Here is a 14,543-nt window from a genome sequence, read left to right on the forward strand (position 1 = left end):
AGGAATTGGGGTCTAATTAGAGGCAAACTCCTATTCCAGGAGTGGTGACTGATCCCTTTGGGGTGGATTTTAACCAGAATTTTAAAAAGCGAGTGTGATGGGTAGGGCTAGGGGGAATGGTGGGGGTGGGTGGGTTGAAGACTGCCAAAAGTGGGTGAGACCACAGACAGCCCTACTTTTCTCACCCCTGCCTCTGATGAATATGGACCTGGGCTTTATGAACTCACAGTAAAGAAAACAGATGGGAAAAGCTTTCACAACAATGACAATTTTATTGCTTTGAACATGAGTTTTAATTAAGTTTAGCTACCTTTACATTGTGTAATTTTGAACAACTCTATTAATGGTTATTCGGAATGCAGTGAGTTCATTTGTAGCTGCTTCTCGTGTGTCCAATAACTCCAGTCCTTTGATCAATGTACTTTATTAGTTTATTTAGATGATTCAGGTAGAAGGGATCTTCTCTCAGAATGTAAAAATTCTATTCAAGGATGAGAAAGGAGCATTAGTTGGCTGGATTTGAAAGTAACCATATTACTTTGACCCTTATAACTGGGTCAAAATGAAATTTCTTTAGGTGGAAAATAGTTGACTATTTGTACGAAGGGATATTCAGAGAATTTATTGATGGCGTTAGTGAAGAGAATTCCCTGCCTCTAATTATTTATATATTTCCTTTGGGGAGCATACACTAGTAGCTCTTCCAAAATGAACTATTTGGCATTTACAGTCAGAACATCCCTGTCTTTTCAAGGCTACTTCAAATATTTGCAAATGTTGAATAAAAGTGGGCCTCACAACAAAACTTTGTATAGTGGAATGCTTTTCAACTTGATAGCCATGGCCTTTTCATTCCCCCTTCCTGTTTGTTCCATTTTCACAATCCCCAATGTTCAGTGGTCCCTGGGTATGCTTGGTGTTTAGTGGCTTTCTCATATTGTTTTTTGTTCTCCATATTTTTAAAAAAAATCTGCAAATTTTGGAATTCCTCCAAACTTGCTGAAACCTCCTCCTTATGCTTTGGTGGTGGTCTTTTTACTACATAAAAATCAGTACACAGTGTTGGCTATCAATGTATAAGCATTAACAATATGTCTGCATGGAGAAATCTGGAGCTCCACAGATAACGTCCGCAAATAATTAGGCTTAACTAAAGTTTAATACTGCATTATCATCTGCATGGTAAACCTTCACTTGTAGCAAACTGTTACACTTGTCTGTTTCTTCTGCTTCGGAAGACCATTGGAATTTGAAAACTGACTATGCATAAGGCACATTGAGCTGGCTACTCCCGGGCTCCAAGCCAGTGTACCTGACAGAAGGATCTGGCAAATGAGTGCAGATGTTCAAGTCTTGCTTCAGGGCTTGAAAGATTCTGTGCATTTTTACCTAATTAAAAGAAGTGAAAAGAGATGAGGGAAGTTTTAAAAAGAGAACGGTAAGTTTTGTCAGGGCTGTGAAAGTCTTACTACATATACTGGAATGATATCCCAGTAACTGAAATATTTAGGACAATCTAATTCACTAAGAACTTCTTCATGTGCTTAATTACAATTTAAAAAGCTTTCCATTTTCAAATGGTGCCTTCTGATATTACAGGAATGGGTACACCAACACTCATAAGTACATTTAGCTTTATCCAAAGCTAGGTTTCTTCCACTTAGGAAACGTCAGGTATCCAATGTTGTCAGTCCTCTTCTCTTTCCTTCCATTCCACCATATGGAGGCTATCTGTGGTTTATTTCAGTCTGAAAAATTGGCACCATTGCCACAATGAAACATTTCTTCCTTTTCCAGATTAACCAAATTTTAATGGTAATTGCAAAAAGCAGTGAGAACCTCAGTGGCTGCCAAATTCTGGTGGCAGAGGGATAGTTATCATTTTGGGGGAATCCAATACAACAACCCTGCAATGCTCAGAAGTTGCTCACCTCTTCTCAGAGTGAAGGGAAAACCATACAGGTTAATATCATTCACATTGAAAGCATTGCTGCCAATTCCTATGCTGAATATTTCACTTCCTTGATAAATCTTTCGCAAACACTCCTCATTCTTCAGCGATTAATAATTCTTCAAGTACAAACTCTTCATGGCCTCCAACATTTCACAAATAAAAACAAGCACACATGTGACCAAACAACATCAGAACATGGTCAAGCTTCTGATGTTCAGGAAGAATGCACAATATAGGAGGGCTTGCAGCAGGTTGCCTTTGCCAAGGTCTACAGAAGAGGGCAAGATTCTGTCCCTTCCTGTCCTTTCTCCCTGCTAAGTCATTTAGGTGCCAGCTAGTATTGGATTTTGGACTCATTTTGTAGCAGCTGAAGTAAACTGGGGACAAAGCGGGAAGAGGAGAGAGAAACTAGGACATTTTATAAGCAGTGGAAATATATTTGGCAACAGATGATTACTCAGAACTGTCCCTGACAATCTAGGCAGTTGGAGGCTATGATATGTTGAAGTGCCATTTTTTCTGGCACTTTTTGTTTGCCTTTTGATAGAATATAAGACTTTGAATGGTTAGTAATTGTTAGGAGGTGACCTTCAGCAGTACTAGTTTGCAAGAGGCCTCTAAACACTAGTTGAGGGAAACAAGAACAGCAGGACACTGTGGTATTTGTGCCCTACTAGGGGCTTCCCATGGATAGCTGGTGGCCATTGTAGAACAGAATGCTGGATTAGTGGCCATTGGTATGATCCAGCAGGATGCCAATGTTCTTAATTCAGGATTATGCTAAAACATAGTTCACATTCCCTCCCCCAGCTTTCTTTACATCTTACAGATTTATCTTTTTGTTTAATGTCTAACTCAAAGTATTACTCAAGAATCGTAATGCAAATACTTGTCCTTCCTTGTCCTTATCGGCATTGGCACTTGAATTTAATCCCAAGAACTCTGCACAGCAATCTAAATTTTAGCAAATTCCTTTTAAAAAAAAAGGTTTATGAAGAAGAAATTTAAAAAAACACACCAAGAAATCCATCATTTGTCACAACTGAGGCTAGTTCCTCATTTGCAAGAGGTTTCATTATGCACTTTTGGTGGCCTGAAATGTATTAATGCCATAGAAAACAATTCAGAACTGCATGATCGAAAGCCCCCTTCCCCATGAGATGGTACAAGAATTTCCTGAACAGAGGCAGCTGCTTGCGATCATTGTCACATGTAAGGAAATTAGACAGTGGGTTTTGTTATTTATAAACCACTTTTCTGGTCATAATGTCCTCTCAAGGGCAATATACAACATTTCATTAAAAACCATAAACAGCTGTAGAATATAACTCTGCAATAAAACCACAACACACAAATGGAGGAAAATTAATCTCAGCAAATAACATTTTTTTAAAAAAAGAGACTAAACAAAAATCATGTGTTACTTTATTATTATTACTTAAATGCCACATGCATTTCATAGGGGACACATTTGCTTAGCTGGGAGATACCCACCAGAAATATCGACTGGCCAGAAAGCACATCTTAGCAGGTATATCTATCCCAACAGACTATTTAATTTTGCTAAATATCTGCTATTTGAGCTCATGTTATGGATTTATTAAGGATACACATAAAGACCTGTTTCTCCAAGCCTTAATTTAATTTCCACTTGTACCTTTACAGTGTGGTTATTAATGAGGAAGGCACAAGCTAGAAAAGGCTGCAAAGTTTGCTTTTGCATGGGTCTACAAGGAAGGGCAAGATTTCCCCCTCTATTCTCCCCACACCAAATTAATTAAGAACAAACTTTTTTTATAGTTTAAACTCATTTTCACAGATGAAAACCGGGAAATGTGTGGCCAAATAACATCAGAATTAGTCAAGATTCTGAAGTTGAGGAAGAACATACAAGCTTGGAGAGAATACAGCAGTTTGCTTTTGCCCAGGTCTACACCTTCCAGTCCTCTTTCCCTGCTGAGCTAATTGGGTGCAAAGCTCTTTTGCACTTTGAATTCATTTTGGAGCAACTGAAGTAAGTTGAGGACAAAGGAGGAAAATGGGATAACTTCAGAGCAACTAAAAAAGTGAGAGGACAGAGGGTTGATCAGGTCTGTCCCTGTCAAATGGGGACAATTGGAGGGTATGTAGACATGGAAATAAAGGAAGATTTTTATATAGTTTTGTAGTTTTGAGTGGTCATCTATACTCGATATTGCCATTTCCATCAAGTCTCTGAGGGCCAGTTAAGCTTCTACAATATGGTTTCTATATCTATGTACTTGGCAGGGTACATAGAGAGAAAGGTAGGCCATTGCCGTTGGGCCTCCCTAAAGGAACTGAACCCTTCCCACAAGGCATCTGACTCCATCCTGGCCTCTGAGGGGGAGAGAGGGTGGGCCAATGCCATCAGGCCTATCCTTAAGATACAGAGCCCTCCATCTGTCCATCTGCCTTGCAGGCCTCAGAGAGAGAGAAGAATGCTGGACCTGATCCTCTTCTCCCCCCCAACCATTCCATTCTCCTTTTGTGTCGTGTCTTCTTAGAGTGTAAGTCTGAAGGTAGGGAACCGTCTAATTAAAAGATTTTATGTACAGTGCTGTGTAAATTTACAGCGCTATATAAATAAAGCTTAATAATAATAATAATAATAATAATAATAATAATAATAATACTGCATACAGTTTACTCTTACTGAGAGCACTAGTGGACTCTAATTGGAGACTCTGGGGAGGAAGAGATTTATAAATGAGAGAAGGAAACAATTCAACACAACTGTCAGGTGTTTTGTACTGCCAGCTGCAGAGAGGCAAGGAGATAAAGCAGCTCCATAGTGGTAGGGATCAGCCCATGTAAGACACAAGGCTCTTGTGAGCAAAACCATTATGCCTTTATAGGTTTTGTCAATGAAATCTGTGGAGTTCATTTAAAGTAGAAATATCAGTAGATAGCAAAAAAGGCTTTTTCTTAGAATGGCTGTGATGTTCAATGCACTACATTTCTGACCCTCGCTATTATGCACAAAGTTTCTGGGATCTTCATTGGCCTAGTTTCATCTTTCTGTTCTACTTTGTGTTTTGTCCAGAGAAAGAATGACTCCTGAATTATATTCTATGTGAGTTGTAAAATCTTAGCAATATTCAATGATACCTATTGTTTAAAATGCCAGCTGAAGTTGCAACTATCAATGTTGACTCATAGGTGTTACCCAAATTACAGGGTGTCCCACAACTTGAATTCAATGGGGAAATTAGTTTAATTCAATAGGAAGCAGTGAGAAGGCATCAGAACTCTTATTTTCTCCCTGCTTGTGCATGACATACAACATATTGGCATTTTGCCCTGGCCAAAGCAGCTACATGATATCTTTTATCCAAGGATATATATTCTTGGACAAAAGGTCTCAGGCTGCCACAGCTGATTCCAAGGCTGCCATGTTGGTGCAGGAAATTTACAGCTTTGCCAACTACACCAGGTCTTGACTGTTTGCAGTCAGGTAGCAGTTTGCTATTATCATCAGCCACATCAGGCTATTCTACCTGTTCAGCACTCCCAGTTATTCTGTTATGGAGTGGCCTTCCATAGGTGACAAAAGGATCCTTTCTCTGGTCCTTACCTAGGTGCCACTGTTTCCCTGAGTGGTTTTTACCCAAATTGGGTGTCTTGGGGTGTCAGAATTCTTCATTTCCAATTGAGGATTGAAGGGAATCTGAGCCATGGTGTCCTCTGGCAAGAACTCTTGAGTCTGGAGGTGGGGAAGGGAGGCTAGACAGTCACCCTGACAGCTTTGTGGACAGACTACATCATGTATCTCCTTATTGGTTCTCTTTGATGAAGCCAGTTCACAAAATGCATAAATACGAACCCACTGGGGTGTCCACTTTGATGAGAGTGCAGACTGCAACTCCAGATATTTCTGGTAATAAGTATGTATATGTTAGTATGGATAATATATACTATTTGATTTTTAAGAAATTATGTTTTTGGAAGTGGTTCATGTGTTGTCCCAGTACCAGAACTTTAATAGATGTACTTTTATTTATGTTATAATAGCCCCTGAAGAAGGCTAATTGGTGACAAGGCCAAAATGTGTTGGGCTTTTTAAGATATTAAAGTTTTTGGACCAACACACAGCACAAGGTAGAATTCAAAGATATATAGCCATGTTAGTTTGTAGAATCAGTATGTAGAGAGATCTTGCAGCACCTTTCAGACTACAAGAAAGAAGCTGGCAGCATGAGATTTCATAGACAAAGTCTACTTGCTCAGATGCATTCCTCAGAGTTGTAGACAGTCTATGTCCTCAGAAAATGGGTTATAGACCGCCATGAAAGTACGCGTGGAGCGTGTACTAGGGTTAGGGAGGTGCGGTGCTTCTGCGCCTCCCTAACTCTAATACGCGCTCCGCGCATAAAAAATGACTGCAGCCGTTCCAGACAGCCGCTGTCATGAGGATGTCACGGCCGCGCCGCCTCTACACGGGGCGGCGCGGACGTGACATCCTCGCTCTGCGCCAGGGCGCCTAGGGTGCCCTTTGCGCGAACCAGGAAGGAGCTCCGTTTTGGAGCTCCTTCCTGGTTTGAGGCACCGCTTTGCTTCGCTGGGCGCAGCCTTCAGACAGCTGCGCCCAGCGAAGCAAGGGAAAAAGGGGCCAAGCGGCCCCTTTCTCCTTCTCCCCGCCGCCGCGGGGTGTCCTTGGGGCTTGAAGCTCCAAGGACACCCCTTTTCAGGCTGCGGGGAAGCGGCATTTTGCCTCTTCCCCACAGCCTGAAAAGCGGTGGATCGGGGCCTCAGCGGCTGCTGTTCTGGCCGCTGAGGCCCCGATACACCGGGGAAAGGGGCAGGTACAGCCCGCCCCAAATAGGCAGTCTGTAACCCGCCTTTGTTTCCTTTTATTCTTCCATTGTGAATACATGCTTTCCAGATTTTTGGTTCTGTAAAATAAGGAATACTCAGAAGTGGATTTCAAGTACTAACCATGCAACCCTCATATTGGTTTTGTTTGTGTGGCACAACTTTCATCCGGTAGGGTGAAACAGCAGATGATGGGAGGGAAGGACCACATTAGAACTCTGTAGTGCCCTTTTGCAACCTTCCCACTAAATACAATACCACTGTGTTCCTCTCTAAAGGAAAGGGTTGATGTGATACACTGAATCAAATATTTGGATCATGGTGGGTATTCTCCCTAAGTCGTGAAGGCCAAGGGTGATGTTGGGCTTGGCAGCTTAACCCACCTGACAGGGTTGCTGTGAAGATAAAATGCAGGAGCCAGCCATCTATGCTTGAATGAATAAGATAAATAAGACCCAGTTCCTCTTGGGACAATGGTGACATTTACTGTTTCATCGTACATGTTCCAAATACTGTATGTATAGTCTATTTGAAGATCAGTAAAATATTATCAGCTGAATGTAAAGATGCTACAGAGCTATTAGCATGCAGGGCACTTCCCTCACTATAGCCGCATCAAAATCTGTCTCTGTCTTGCAGGATGTGACCTTAAAAGGAATAAATTCAGAATTACCTAGCCAGGGTACATTATAAATCCATCCAATATAATGAATCATTTTGTCAAGTGCTGTTATCTTTAAAAAATTAACTTAAAAGTCTCCTCTCAATATTCTCTAACAAATTTAGAACAGCCTACTAAACTGTTATTCACACTAATACTTGAACACTGTAGTTACCAAAACCACCCATTCTATCACTTAGAATGACATGAAACCACTCTACCATCCAATTACTCTATAATTATCTAGATTACCTCTTAATGTTCTTATAGTGAACAAGGTTAACTCCCACATAACCTCTTGTTTCACAGAAAGCTGTTGAATAACAATGCCATTGAACAACAGGAAAAAGATTGCCTGGCAGTTTTGGTATCTAGTTGGAGTCAGGGCTATTCCCTGATTTTGCAAAACAAGTTGTTTGAGGCTCTGTGCATGCATATGAGACAGGTAGGGTGAAACTTGACCCTTGAATTAGGGTGGTGATTTTCCTGAAAACTAGGGACCTATGGGCTCCCATGCAATCTAAAGAATGAGTTATGCAAATCTTCACAACTATAAAATTTTAGAAAATGCCAAAATCAGTAAGTGAGATCATCAAAATCTTCTGGCCCAGAAAGATACTTCAGCAGAACAGATATACAACAGGGCTGGACAACTGCCAGGGTGGTGCAGGTAAATTATCCACTTCCATGTCACTCACTTGTTGGGCTCCACATTTTTTCACACCAAAGGGGTTAACAGCACCTCAACGTTGTTGGGGATATAAAAATGAAACCCCAAGTTTGGGGGCTGGATGGAGGATATGGAGGATCTTGAGGGCAGACGAATGACATCCCCTTCCTCAACCCTGAGAAAGATTCTTGAGATCATTATTTTGGGTTGTGCATTTGGCATCTCCTTTTAAATATTGAGATACAGGTTGAGTCTCCATTATTTGGAATTCTGAAATGCAAAATATTCCAAAATCCAAAATGATCCACATATACAGCTGAGATAGTGATACCTTTGCTTTCTGATAGTTCAGCATATACAACGATTGTTTCAATCACAAAATTATTTTAAAAATTATTATTATAAATTATTATAAAATCATCTTCAGGATACTGTATACGTATAATGTGTATATGAAACATAAATGAATTTCATGTTTCAACGGGCCCCATCTCAAAGGTGCTGTACAGACCAGCACAAAGCGCTGGCCTGCACGCATACTAGGGTTGCCTCAGGGCATCCTTTCCAGATGCCCTTCAACCCTAGTACGTTGTAATGGCGGCGCCCATTCTACATGGGTGCCGCCATTACAATGTCACAGCTGCGCCGCCTCCAGATGGGGCGGCGCAGACGTGACATCTTGGCGCCGCAGAAGGGCACCTGTTGCGCCCTTTCCGTGGTGCCAGGAGGAGCTCCGAAATGGAGCTCCTTCCTTTTTTTGTGTCGCTGGCGCAGCCTTTACACGGCTGCGCCAGCAGCACAAAGGAGAAAGGGGCCTAGCGGCCCCTTTCCCTTGTTCTCCGCCGCTGTCAGGTGTCCTTGGGGCATTAAGCCCCAAGGACACCCCTTTCCAGGCTGCGGGGAAGTGGCCTTTTGCTGCTTCCCCGTGGCCTCAAAATGCAGCGGATCAGGGCCTCAGGGATGCCGCTGTGGCAGCTGAGGCCCCAATCCATTGGGGAAAGGGGTGGGTACAGGCCGCCCCAAAGGGGCGGTCTGTACACCGCTTAAGATATCTTAGTATGTATATGCAAATATCCCAAAATCCAAAATCCAAAACACTTCTGGTCTCAAGCATTTTGGATAAGGGAGACTCAACTTGTACTATTTTACTGGAATTAAAAATAATATCAGAAAATATCTGTTATCTGGTGTCATATAATATCTTATCCATTTTAAATTGCTGAAACAATTTCCTATAAAAATACCATTGAATCTTGATTCCATGTACATCCAATTCTTCTATACATATCATTCTATATTCATTTTTCTCTGATATTATTTTTTATATGTAATCCATTTCTTTGTTCTTACACAGAAAGTCTCATGTGGTGAAGTCCACAAAGGCATCTTTGAGCAAATTCTTGCCTTATATTTATTCAATATTCTTAACAAAGATTTTCTAACAATAATTATTAAGATCTCCATTACGCTCAATTTTGTCTTACCACCCCCCCCCCCAAAAAAAAAACTCATGCCAACTCTTTTAACGAAACTAAACATTAGGCAGAAAAATATACTTTCAAATTTGGCAATCCCAAGATGCCTAATCATTTCTCATCTTGTAAAATTTTGAATATAACTCTTGGCTTCTTAACTTCCCAGATAAATTGCAAAATATCCTTCTGCCATTGTTTAAATGGTATATCATTTGTCAAGATGTTTGAAACAGAAATAACATTTTTGGCAATACATTCATCTTTATAACTGATATTCTACCCAATAGTGATAACTCAGTTTACTCAATTTCATTAAATTCTGTTTAGCTTCATTCCAAACTTAAATAACTTTTAACTTCATCACAACTTTAACAGAGCTTTCCTTCTGTTCAAAATGAGAATGCTCAGAACAGAACAAGTTCTCATTTTTCTTTAAAGTCAGGTTCAGTTTATACATTACAGAAGCAAAATTATTTTTGCTGCTTCTGTGTATTTACTTCAGTATTGTACGATGATGTGAATTTGGGAAGGACTGCTAAGTTGGGATGAACACATTTATCTGTTTTGTTTTGCTTTGCATTCTCACTTCTACAAATAAATGAACTGTGTACAATTTCTCCCCAGTATAAATATTTTTGCAAACAGTTTCCCCAGTGAGATTAATTTGAGTCAATTTTTTTCACCAATATGCACATTTTTGTGTGCATATCAGATTTCCTGCAACATTTCAACATAGTGAAAGTTATTAATGAGGAAGAACAGACAGGTTAGGAGAGGCTGTAGCAGTTTGCTTTTGCCTGAGCCTACTGGGAAGGGCAAGCTTTGCCCCTCCTCTCCCCTAGATGAGTTAACTGAGTGAAACAACTGCTGCACTTTGAACTCAGTTTGTAACAATTGAAGTAACTGAGGACAATGAGAGAAGATGGAGAAGGAGAGAGAATCTGGGGCCATTTTAACAGCAGCTGAAAGAGTGGGATGGAGAGAATTAATCAGGAATCTCCTTGTCAAATCAGGATAGTTGGAAAGTATGATGTTGTCTTAATGTACACATTTATATACCTCTTTTGATTGGAGAATTCCAATTTCAATTCAAAATTCAAAGAGGTGTGCATTCAAAAGAATAATGGAATTTTAATTCAGATGTGTCTATAAAAGTGTGGAATTTGCCTTAAAAGTGAGCTGAACAAATTTCTTCCAAATCCCTACTAACAACATGAGGATACTAACAACTACAACAGGCCAGGATACTAACAACTACAACAGGATAGGGAAAGGCCAAACAGATGTGGCAGCTAGCCAGGTCTAAAAACCAAACACTACACTTGATAGAAATTCAGCCCACTCCCACAGGGTACTTCTTAAATGGTACTTTAAAATAAGAACTAGTTATTAATGAGTCATGAGGAGGAGATAACTAGGAACTGTATGATGGTAAACAAAGCTATGAAGATCAACATTTCTTTGTGGATAATAACATGCCCACTTGATTCCCCTAAGATGTTGTATTTCTGTTTGAACATGCAACGATGCCTCATGCTGCCCTGTCACTGCCCAGTTCTGCTTGACATGCACTTTGTACCATCAAAACAGGTTTCATGCACAGTCTTTTGAAGGCAAGAAAACTTCAAAGTTGATGGCAAGGCTTTGTAGTTTAACTCATGTATCAATTGATCCATTTCTAAAAGTGGAGGATTACAAATCCTTCCTGGCTTTATCTGTTGCCTCAAGTGGCAGAAACAGCAGAAATGCATCACGATAAACAGTTTTCATAACAAGGGCCTTCCTTCATTTCAATCAGAATAGAGACATCATGTACATACTTCATCCAATTCTGTTTTGCATAAATTGTGCTATAGATATAAAAGGGGGAAATCAATTTGGGGTCTCCCCTCCCATTTCTCACATATAATCCAACCCATAGCTGCAGAACTGCAGACATTCATTTTTGTTTCCTTTTTAGCTGAAAATCTCAACAGTCCAAAGGGTATAAATGCAGTATTATTCCATGGCTGCTGACGGTGCATCTCATAAAATACATACACACATACATAGATATATTCTCACCTCATTAAGGTCACACCTTCTGACTCTGTAGTGCTTCTGAAATATATCATCTAACACCCTTAGAAAGAAAATAAAAATATACATCAGCAGAGAGTTGAAAGGAAACCAAAATACAGTTATAAAAATAGAAGCAAGGAAAACAGTTGCTATCCTATTTTTTAAAACCAACAAAGAAGCTCAGATCTTCATGTTCATGCCTATGGATTCTCTCTTACTGCTCTCTAAATAAAGATCTCCTCCATTCAAAGCAACTGAAAGGGCTTATTGACTCATCATGGACAATATAAATACCTAAATAAAAAATAAAATATTCAATTGAATGATTCTGCTATCAGCAGAACTAGGAGGATGTTTAGCCCTTCACATACCCTCCAACATTACACAGATGAAAACTGGGAAACATGTGGCCAAATAATATCAGAGTGTGGTCAAGATGGCAGTGAAGAAGAGCCAACAAGCTAGGAGATGCTGCAGCAGTTTGCTTTTCCTGAGCCTACTTGGAAGAGCAAGATTCTGCCTAATCTGTCCTGTTCCCCTGCTGAGCTAATTCAATGCAAGCTGTAGTGGGACCTCGATATTTGCTAACTTTGGCAGATTTGAGCACCCTCGGACAGCAAACCCACCTTGTTCCCAATGGCAGCAAGTGCATGCGACCATGCCGCCATTAGGGATAATGGGACTTTGCTTGAAGTCCCATAGTGGTGTGGCTGCATACATGTGCCACCATTGGAGACAATGTGGGCTGGATTTTGGTATCCACCGGGGGGGGGGAGGCTAGAATGGATCCCCCACAGATATTGAGGTCCCACTGTACTTTTTCATTCGAACCCAGTTTGCAGGAATTGAAGTAAGCTGTGGGCAAATGGTGAAACTGGCAGGTGGAGAGAGAAACTGGGACATTTTAAAAGAAGATGAAAAAGTGGGATGACAGAGGATTAATCAAGATTAATCACCTGCCAAATTGGGACAACTGAAAAGTATGCCTTCCTTTTGCAGCATCCCATGCACTCCCAAAACTGTGGCCGTGGGGTCAGGGCCTTTCCCACCCTAGAGAGAGTACTCAGACACTGCTGAACCCTGCAAAAGGAAGGCAAAAATGTTATTATTATTAACCTTTATTTATAAAGCGCTGTAAATTTACACAGCGCTGTACATACAATCTTTAAGTTAGACGGTTCCCTGCCCTCAGGCTTACAAACCAAAAAGACATGACACAAAAGGAGAAGGGAGTGGTGGTGGGGAATGGGATCAGGTCCAGCAGTTCTCCATCTCCGAGGCCTGGACCAAGGCAGATGGACTGGAGGAAGTGCTTGGCTTCTTAATTAATCGTTAAAAGGAGGCTTCCTGGGCCAGAGAGGGGCTAGCCTCTGGAAATGCTTCTCTAAACAATATAATCTTTAACTCAGTTTTGAAACTGGGTAGAGAAGCGATGAGATGTGCATGTGGGGGAAGAAGGTTCCAGGAGTATCTTTGTTTTAATCTATGATGTGAGTCCTCATGGGTCCCAGATTGGAAGAATGACAGGATATCAAACAGCCAGATTCTATCAGACTGCTGGATTTTTGCTTTTGTTTGTGTAAGCATGAACTTGATATTCATTGCAATCTTTTGTGTCTGCTCTGCAGTAAGTCCTTTTGAGGTCAATAGTGTGTATAGGGTTGTAGCCTGGTTATATTTGTGTGAGAGTAAGCCCTATTCAATCCAATAGGACCTACGTCAAAGTGAACATATATGTTCAGCTGCAATGTTAACACCGAACAATATAAAGTTTAAATGTCTCAAGGACATTTGCGCATATAGTTATCATGCTTTCTGGAATGCCAAGACTATTTGCAGTTGCCTAATTAAGAGTATAATTAATGGTAAACCAGATTTCTTTGAATAATGTATGAAGTGCTCCTAAAACAATTGCTGGTAACTTTTCTGCTAAAATATACATAGCTATGTGAAGGACTGAGCTACTCCTTCCTTTAACTTTTGATACAACAGCCAAAGAATTGTTGGATTTGAAAGAACCTGTGCATTTCTTCAACCAGATAGGTTCATTAAAGCCCAAGGCTCCATTCCCAAACATTCCTGTCAGGTTCATGTCCAGGAATAATTCTGTTAATGGGCAAGTAAAATATGGTGTGCTACAAGCAGAAAGACCATTATGCTCTGCACTAATAGTGCCTTTAGACTAAGGAACAAAAAGTCAAAGATATCTATCATGTCTTAAACAGGATGGTGTGATATCCCCCCCCCCCCCCCGCCGCAACCATCTGTTAGACTCATTTGCCAATTTCATTCCATGAGTCGTCTTCTTTTTTTCCTGGTCTTTTCGTTTCGTTTTTAAAAAAAGTAATTTGACATTTCTTTAGTCTGGGTTTGCAGGTAATTTCTATCTACCAAGGGAGCACATAAACCTTAGAGATTGTATATCATAGAGGCCTAATCAACTTCCTACCTAAGCTAGCTGTCTGTCTGTATGTGTTGTGTGCCTTCAAGACATTTTTGACTTATGGTGACCCTAAGGTGAAACTGTCATGGGATATTCTTGGCAAAATTTGGCCTCATTCCCCCTTCCTCTTGATTCGCTTCCTGCACCGATTCCTGAAACCGGTTTAGCAAACAGCGTGGTTCCCACTATGTTTGCGCCAGTTTCAAGTGACAGACGCAGCTTCCCCACCGTGTCTCCCTCCGTCCTCCTGGCCATACTGGGGGCGGAGGAGAGGCCAGGACAGAAGGAGAGAGGCAGGATGGAGGACTGATGATGAAGCATGGAGGTATGGCTGGGAAAGCCACTGCCAGTGAGAACCAGGACAGATTCAAATCTGATTCTATTCCGCCTATTTCCCACTTGGGCTGAATCAATTTATTTCCAAATAAATTGATTCAGCCCAAAAA

The 14,543-nt window shown here is 40.8% G+C and overlaps 1 protein-coding gene across 2 annotated transcripts in view; it reads right to left on the reverse strand.

The window, feature by feature from the left end:
• The window catches only part of LOC149310611 (spermatogenesis-associated protein 7 homolog), a 103,733-nt gene continuing 89,190 nt past the window's right edge, over window positions 1-14,543 (reverse strand). The window contains exons 10-12 of one of the 2 annotated variants that reach the window (XM_089528324.1): window positions 11,658-11,715; window positions 1,313-1,389; window positions 1-481 (exon numbers count right to left, since the gene is read on the reverse strand). In XM_089528324.1, coding sequence (XP_089384450.1) covers window positions 466-481; window positions 1,313-1,389; window positions 11,658-11,715 — 151 coding nt within the window. In that variant the 3' untranslated portion in view covers window positions 1-465. Of the gene's footprint in view, window positions 482-1,161; window positions 1,390-11,657; window positions 11,716-14,543 lie in introns of those variants that run through there. The other variant, XM_089528323.1, reaches the window with a different exon arrangement.

This window comes from Sceloporus occidentalis, unplaced genomic scaffold (assembly GCF_023333645.1).
Source record: "Sceloporus occidentalis isolate IW3139 unplaced genomic scaffold, rSceOcc1.0.p SCAF_6, whole genome shotgun sequence".
NCBI lineage: Eukaryota > Metazoa > Chordata > Lepidosauria > Squamata > Phrynosomatidae > Sceloporus > Sceloporus occidentalis.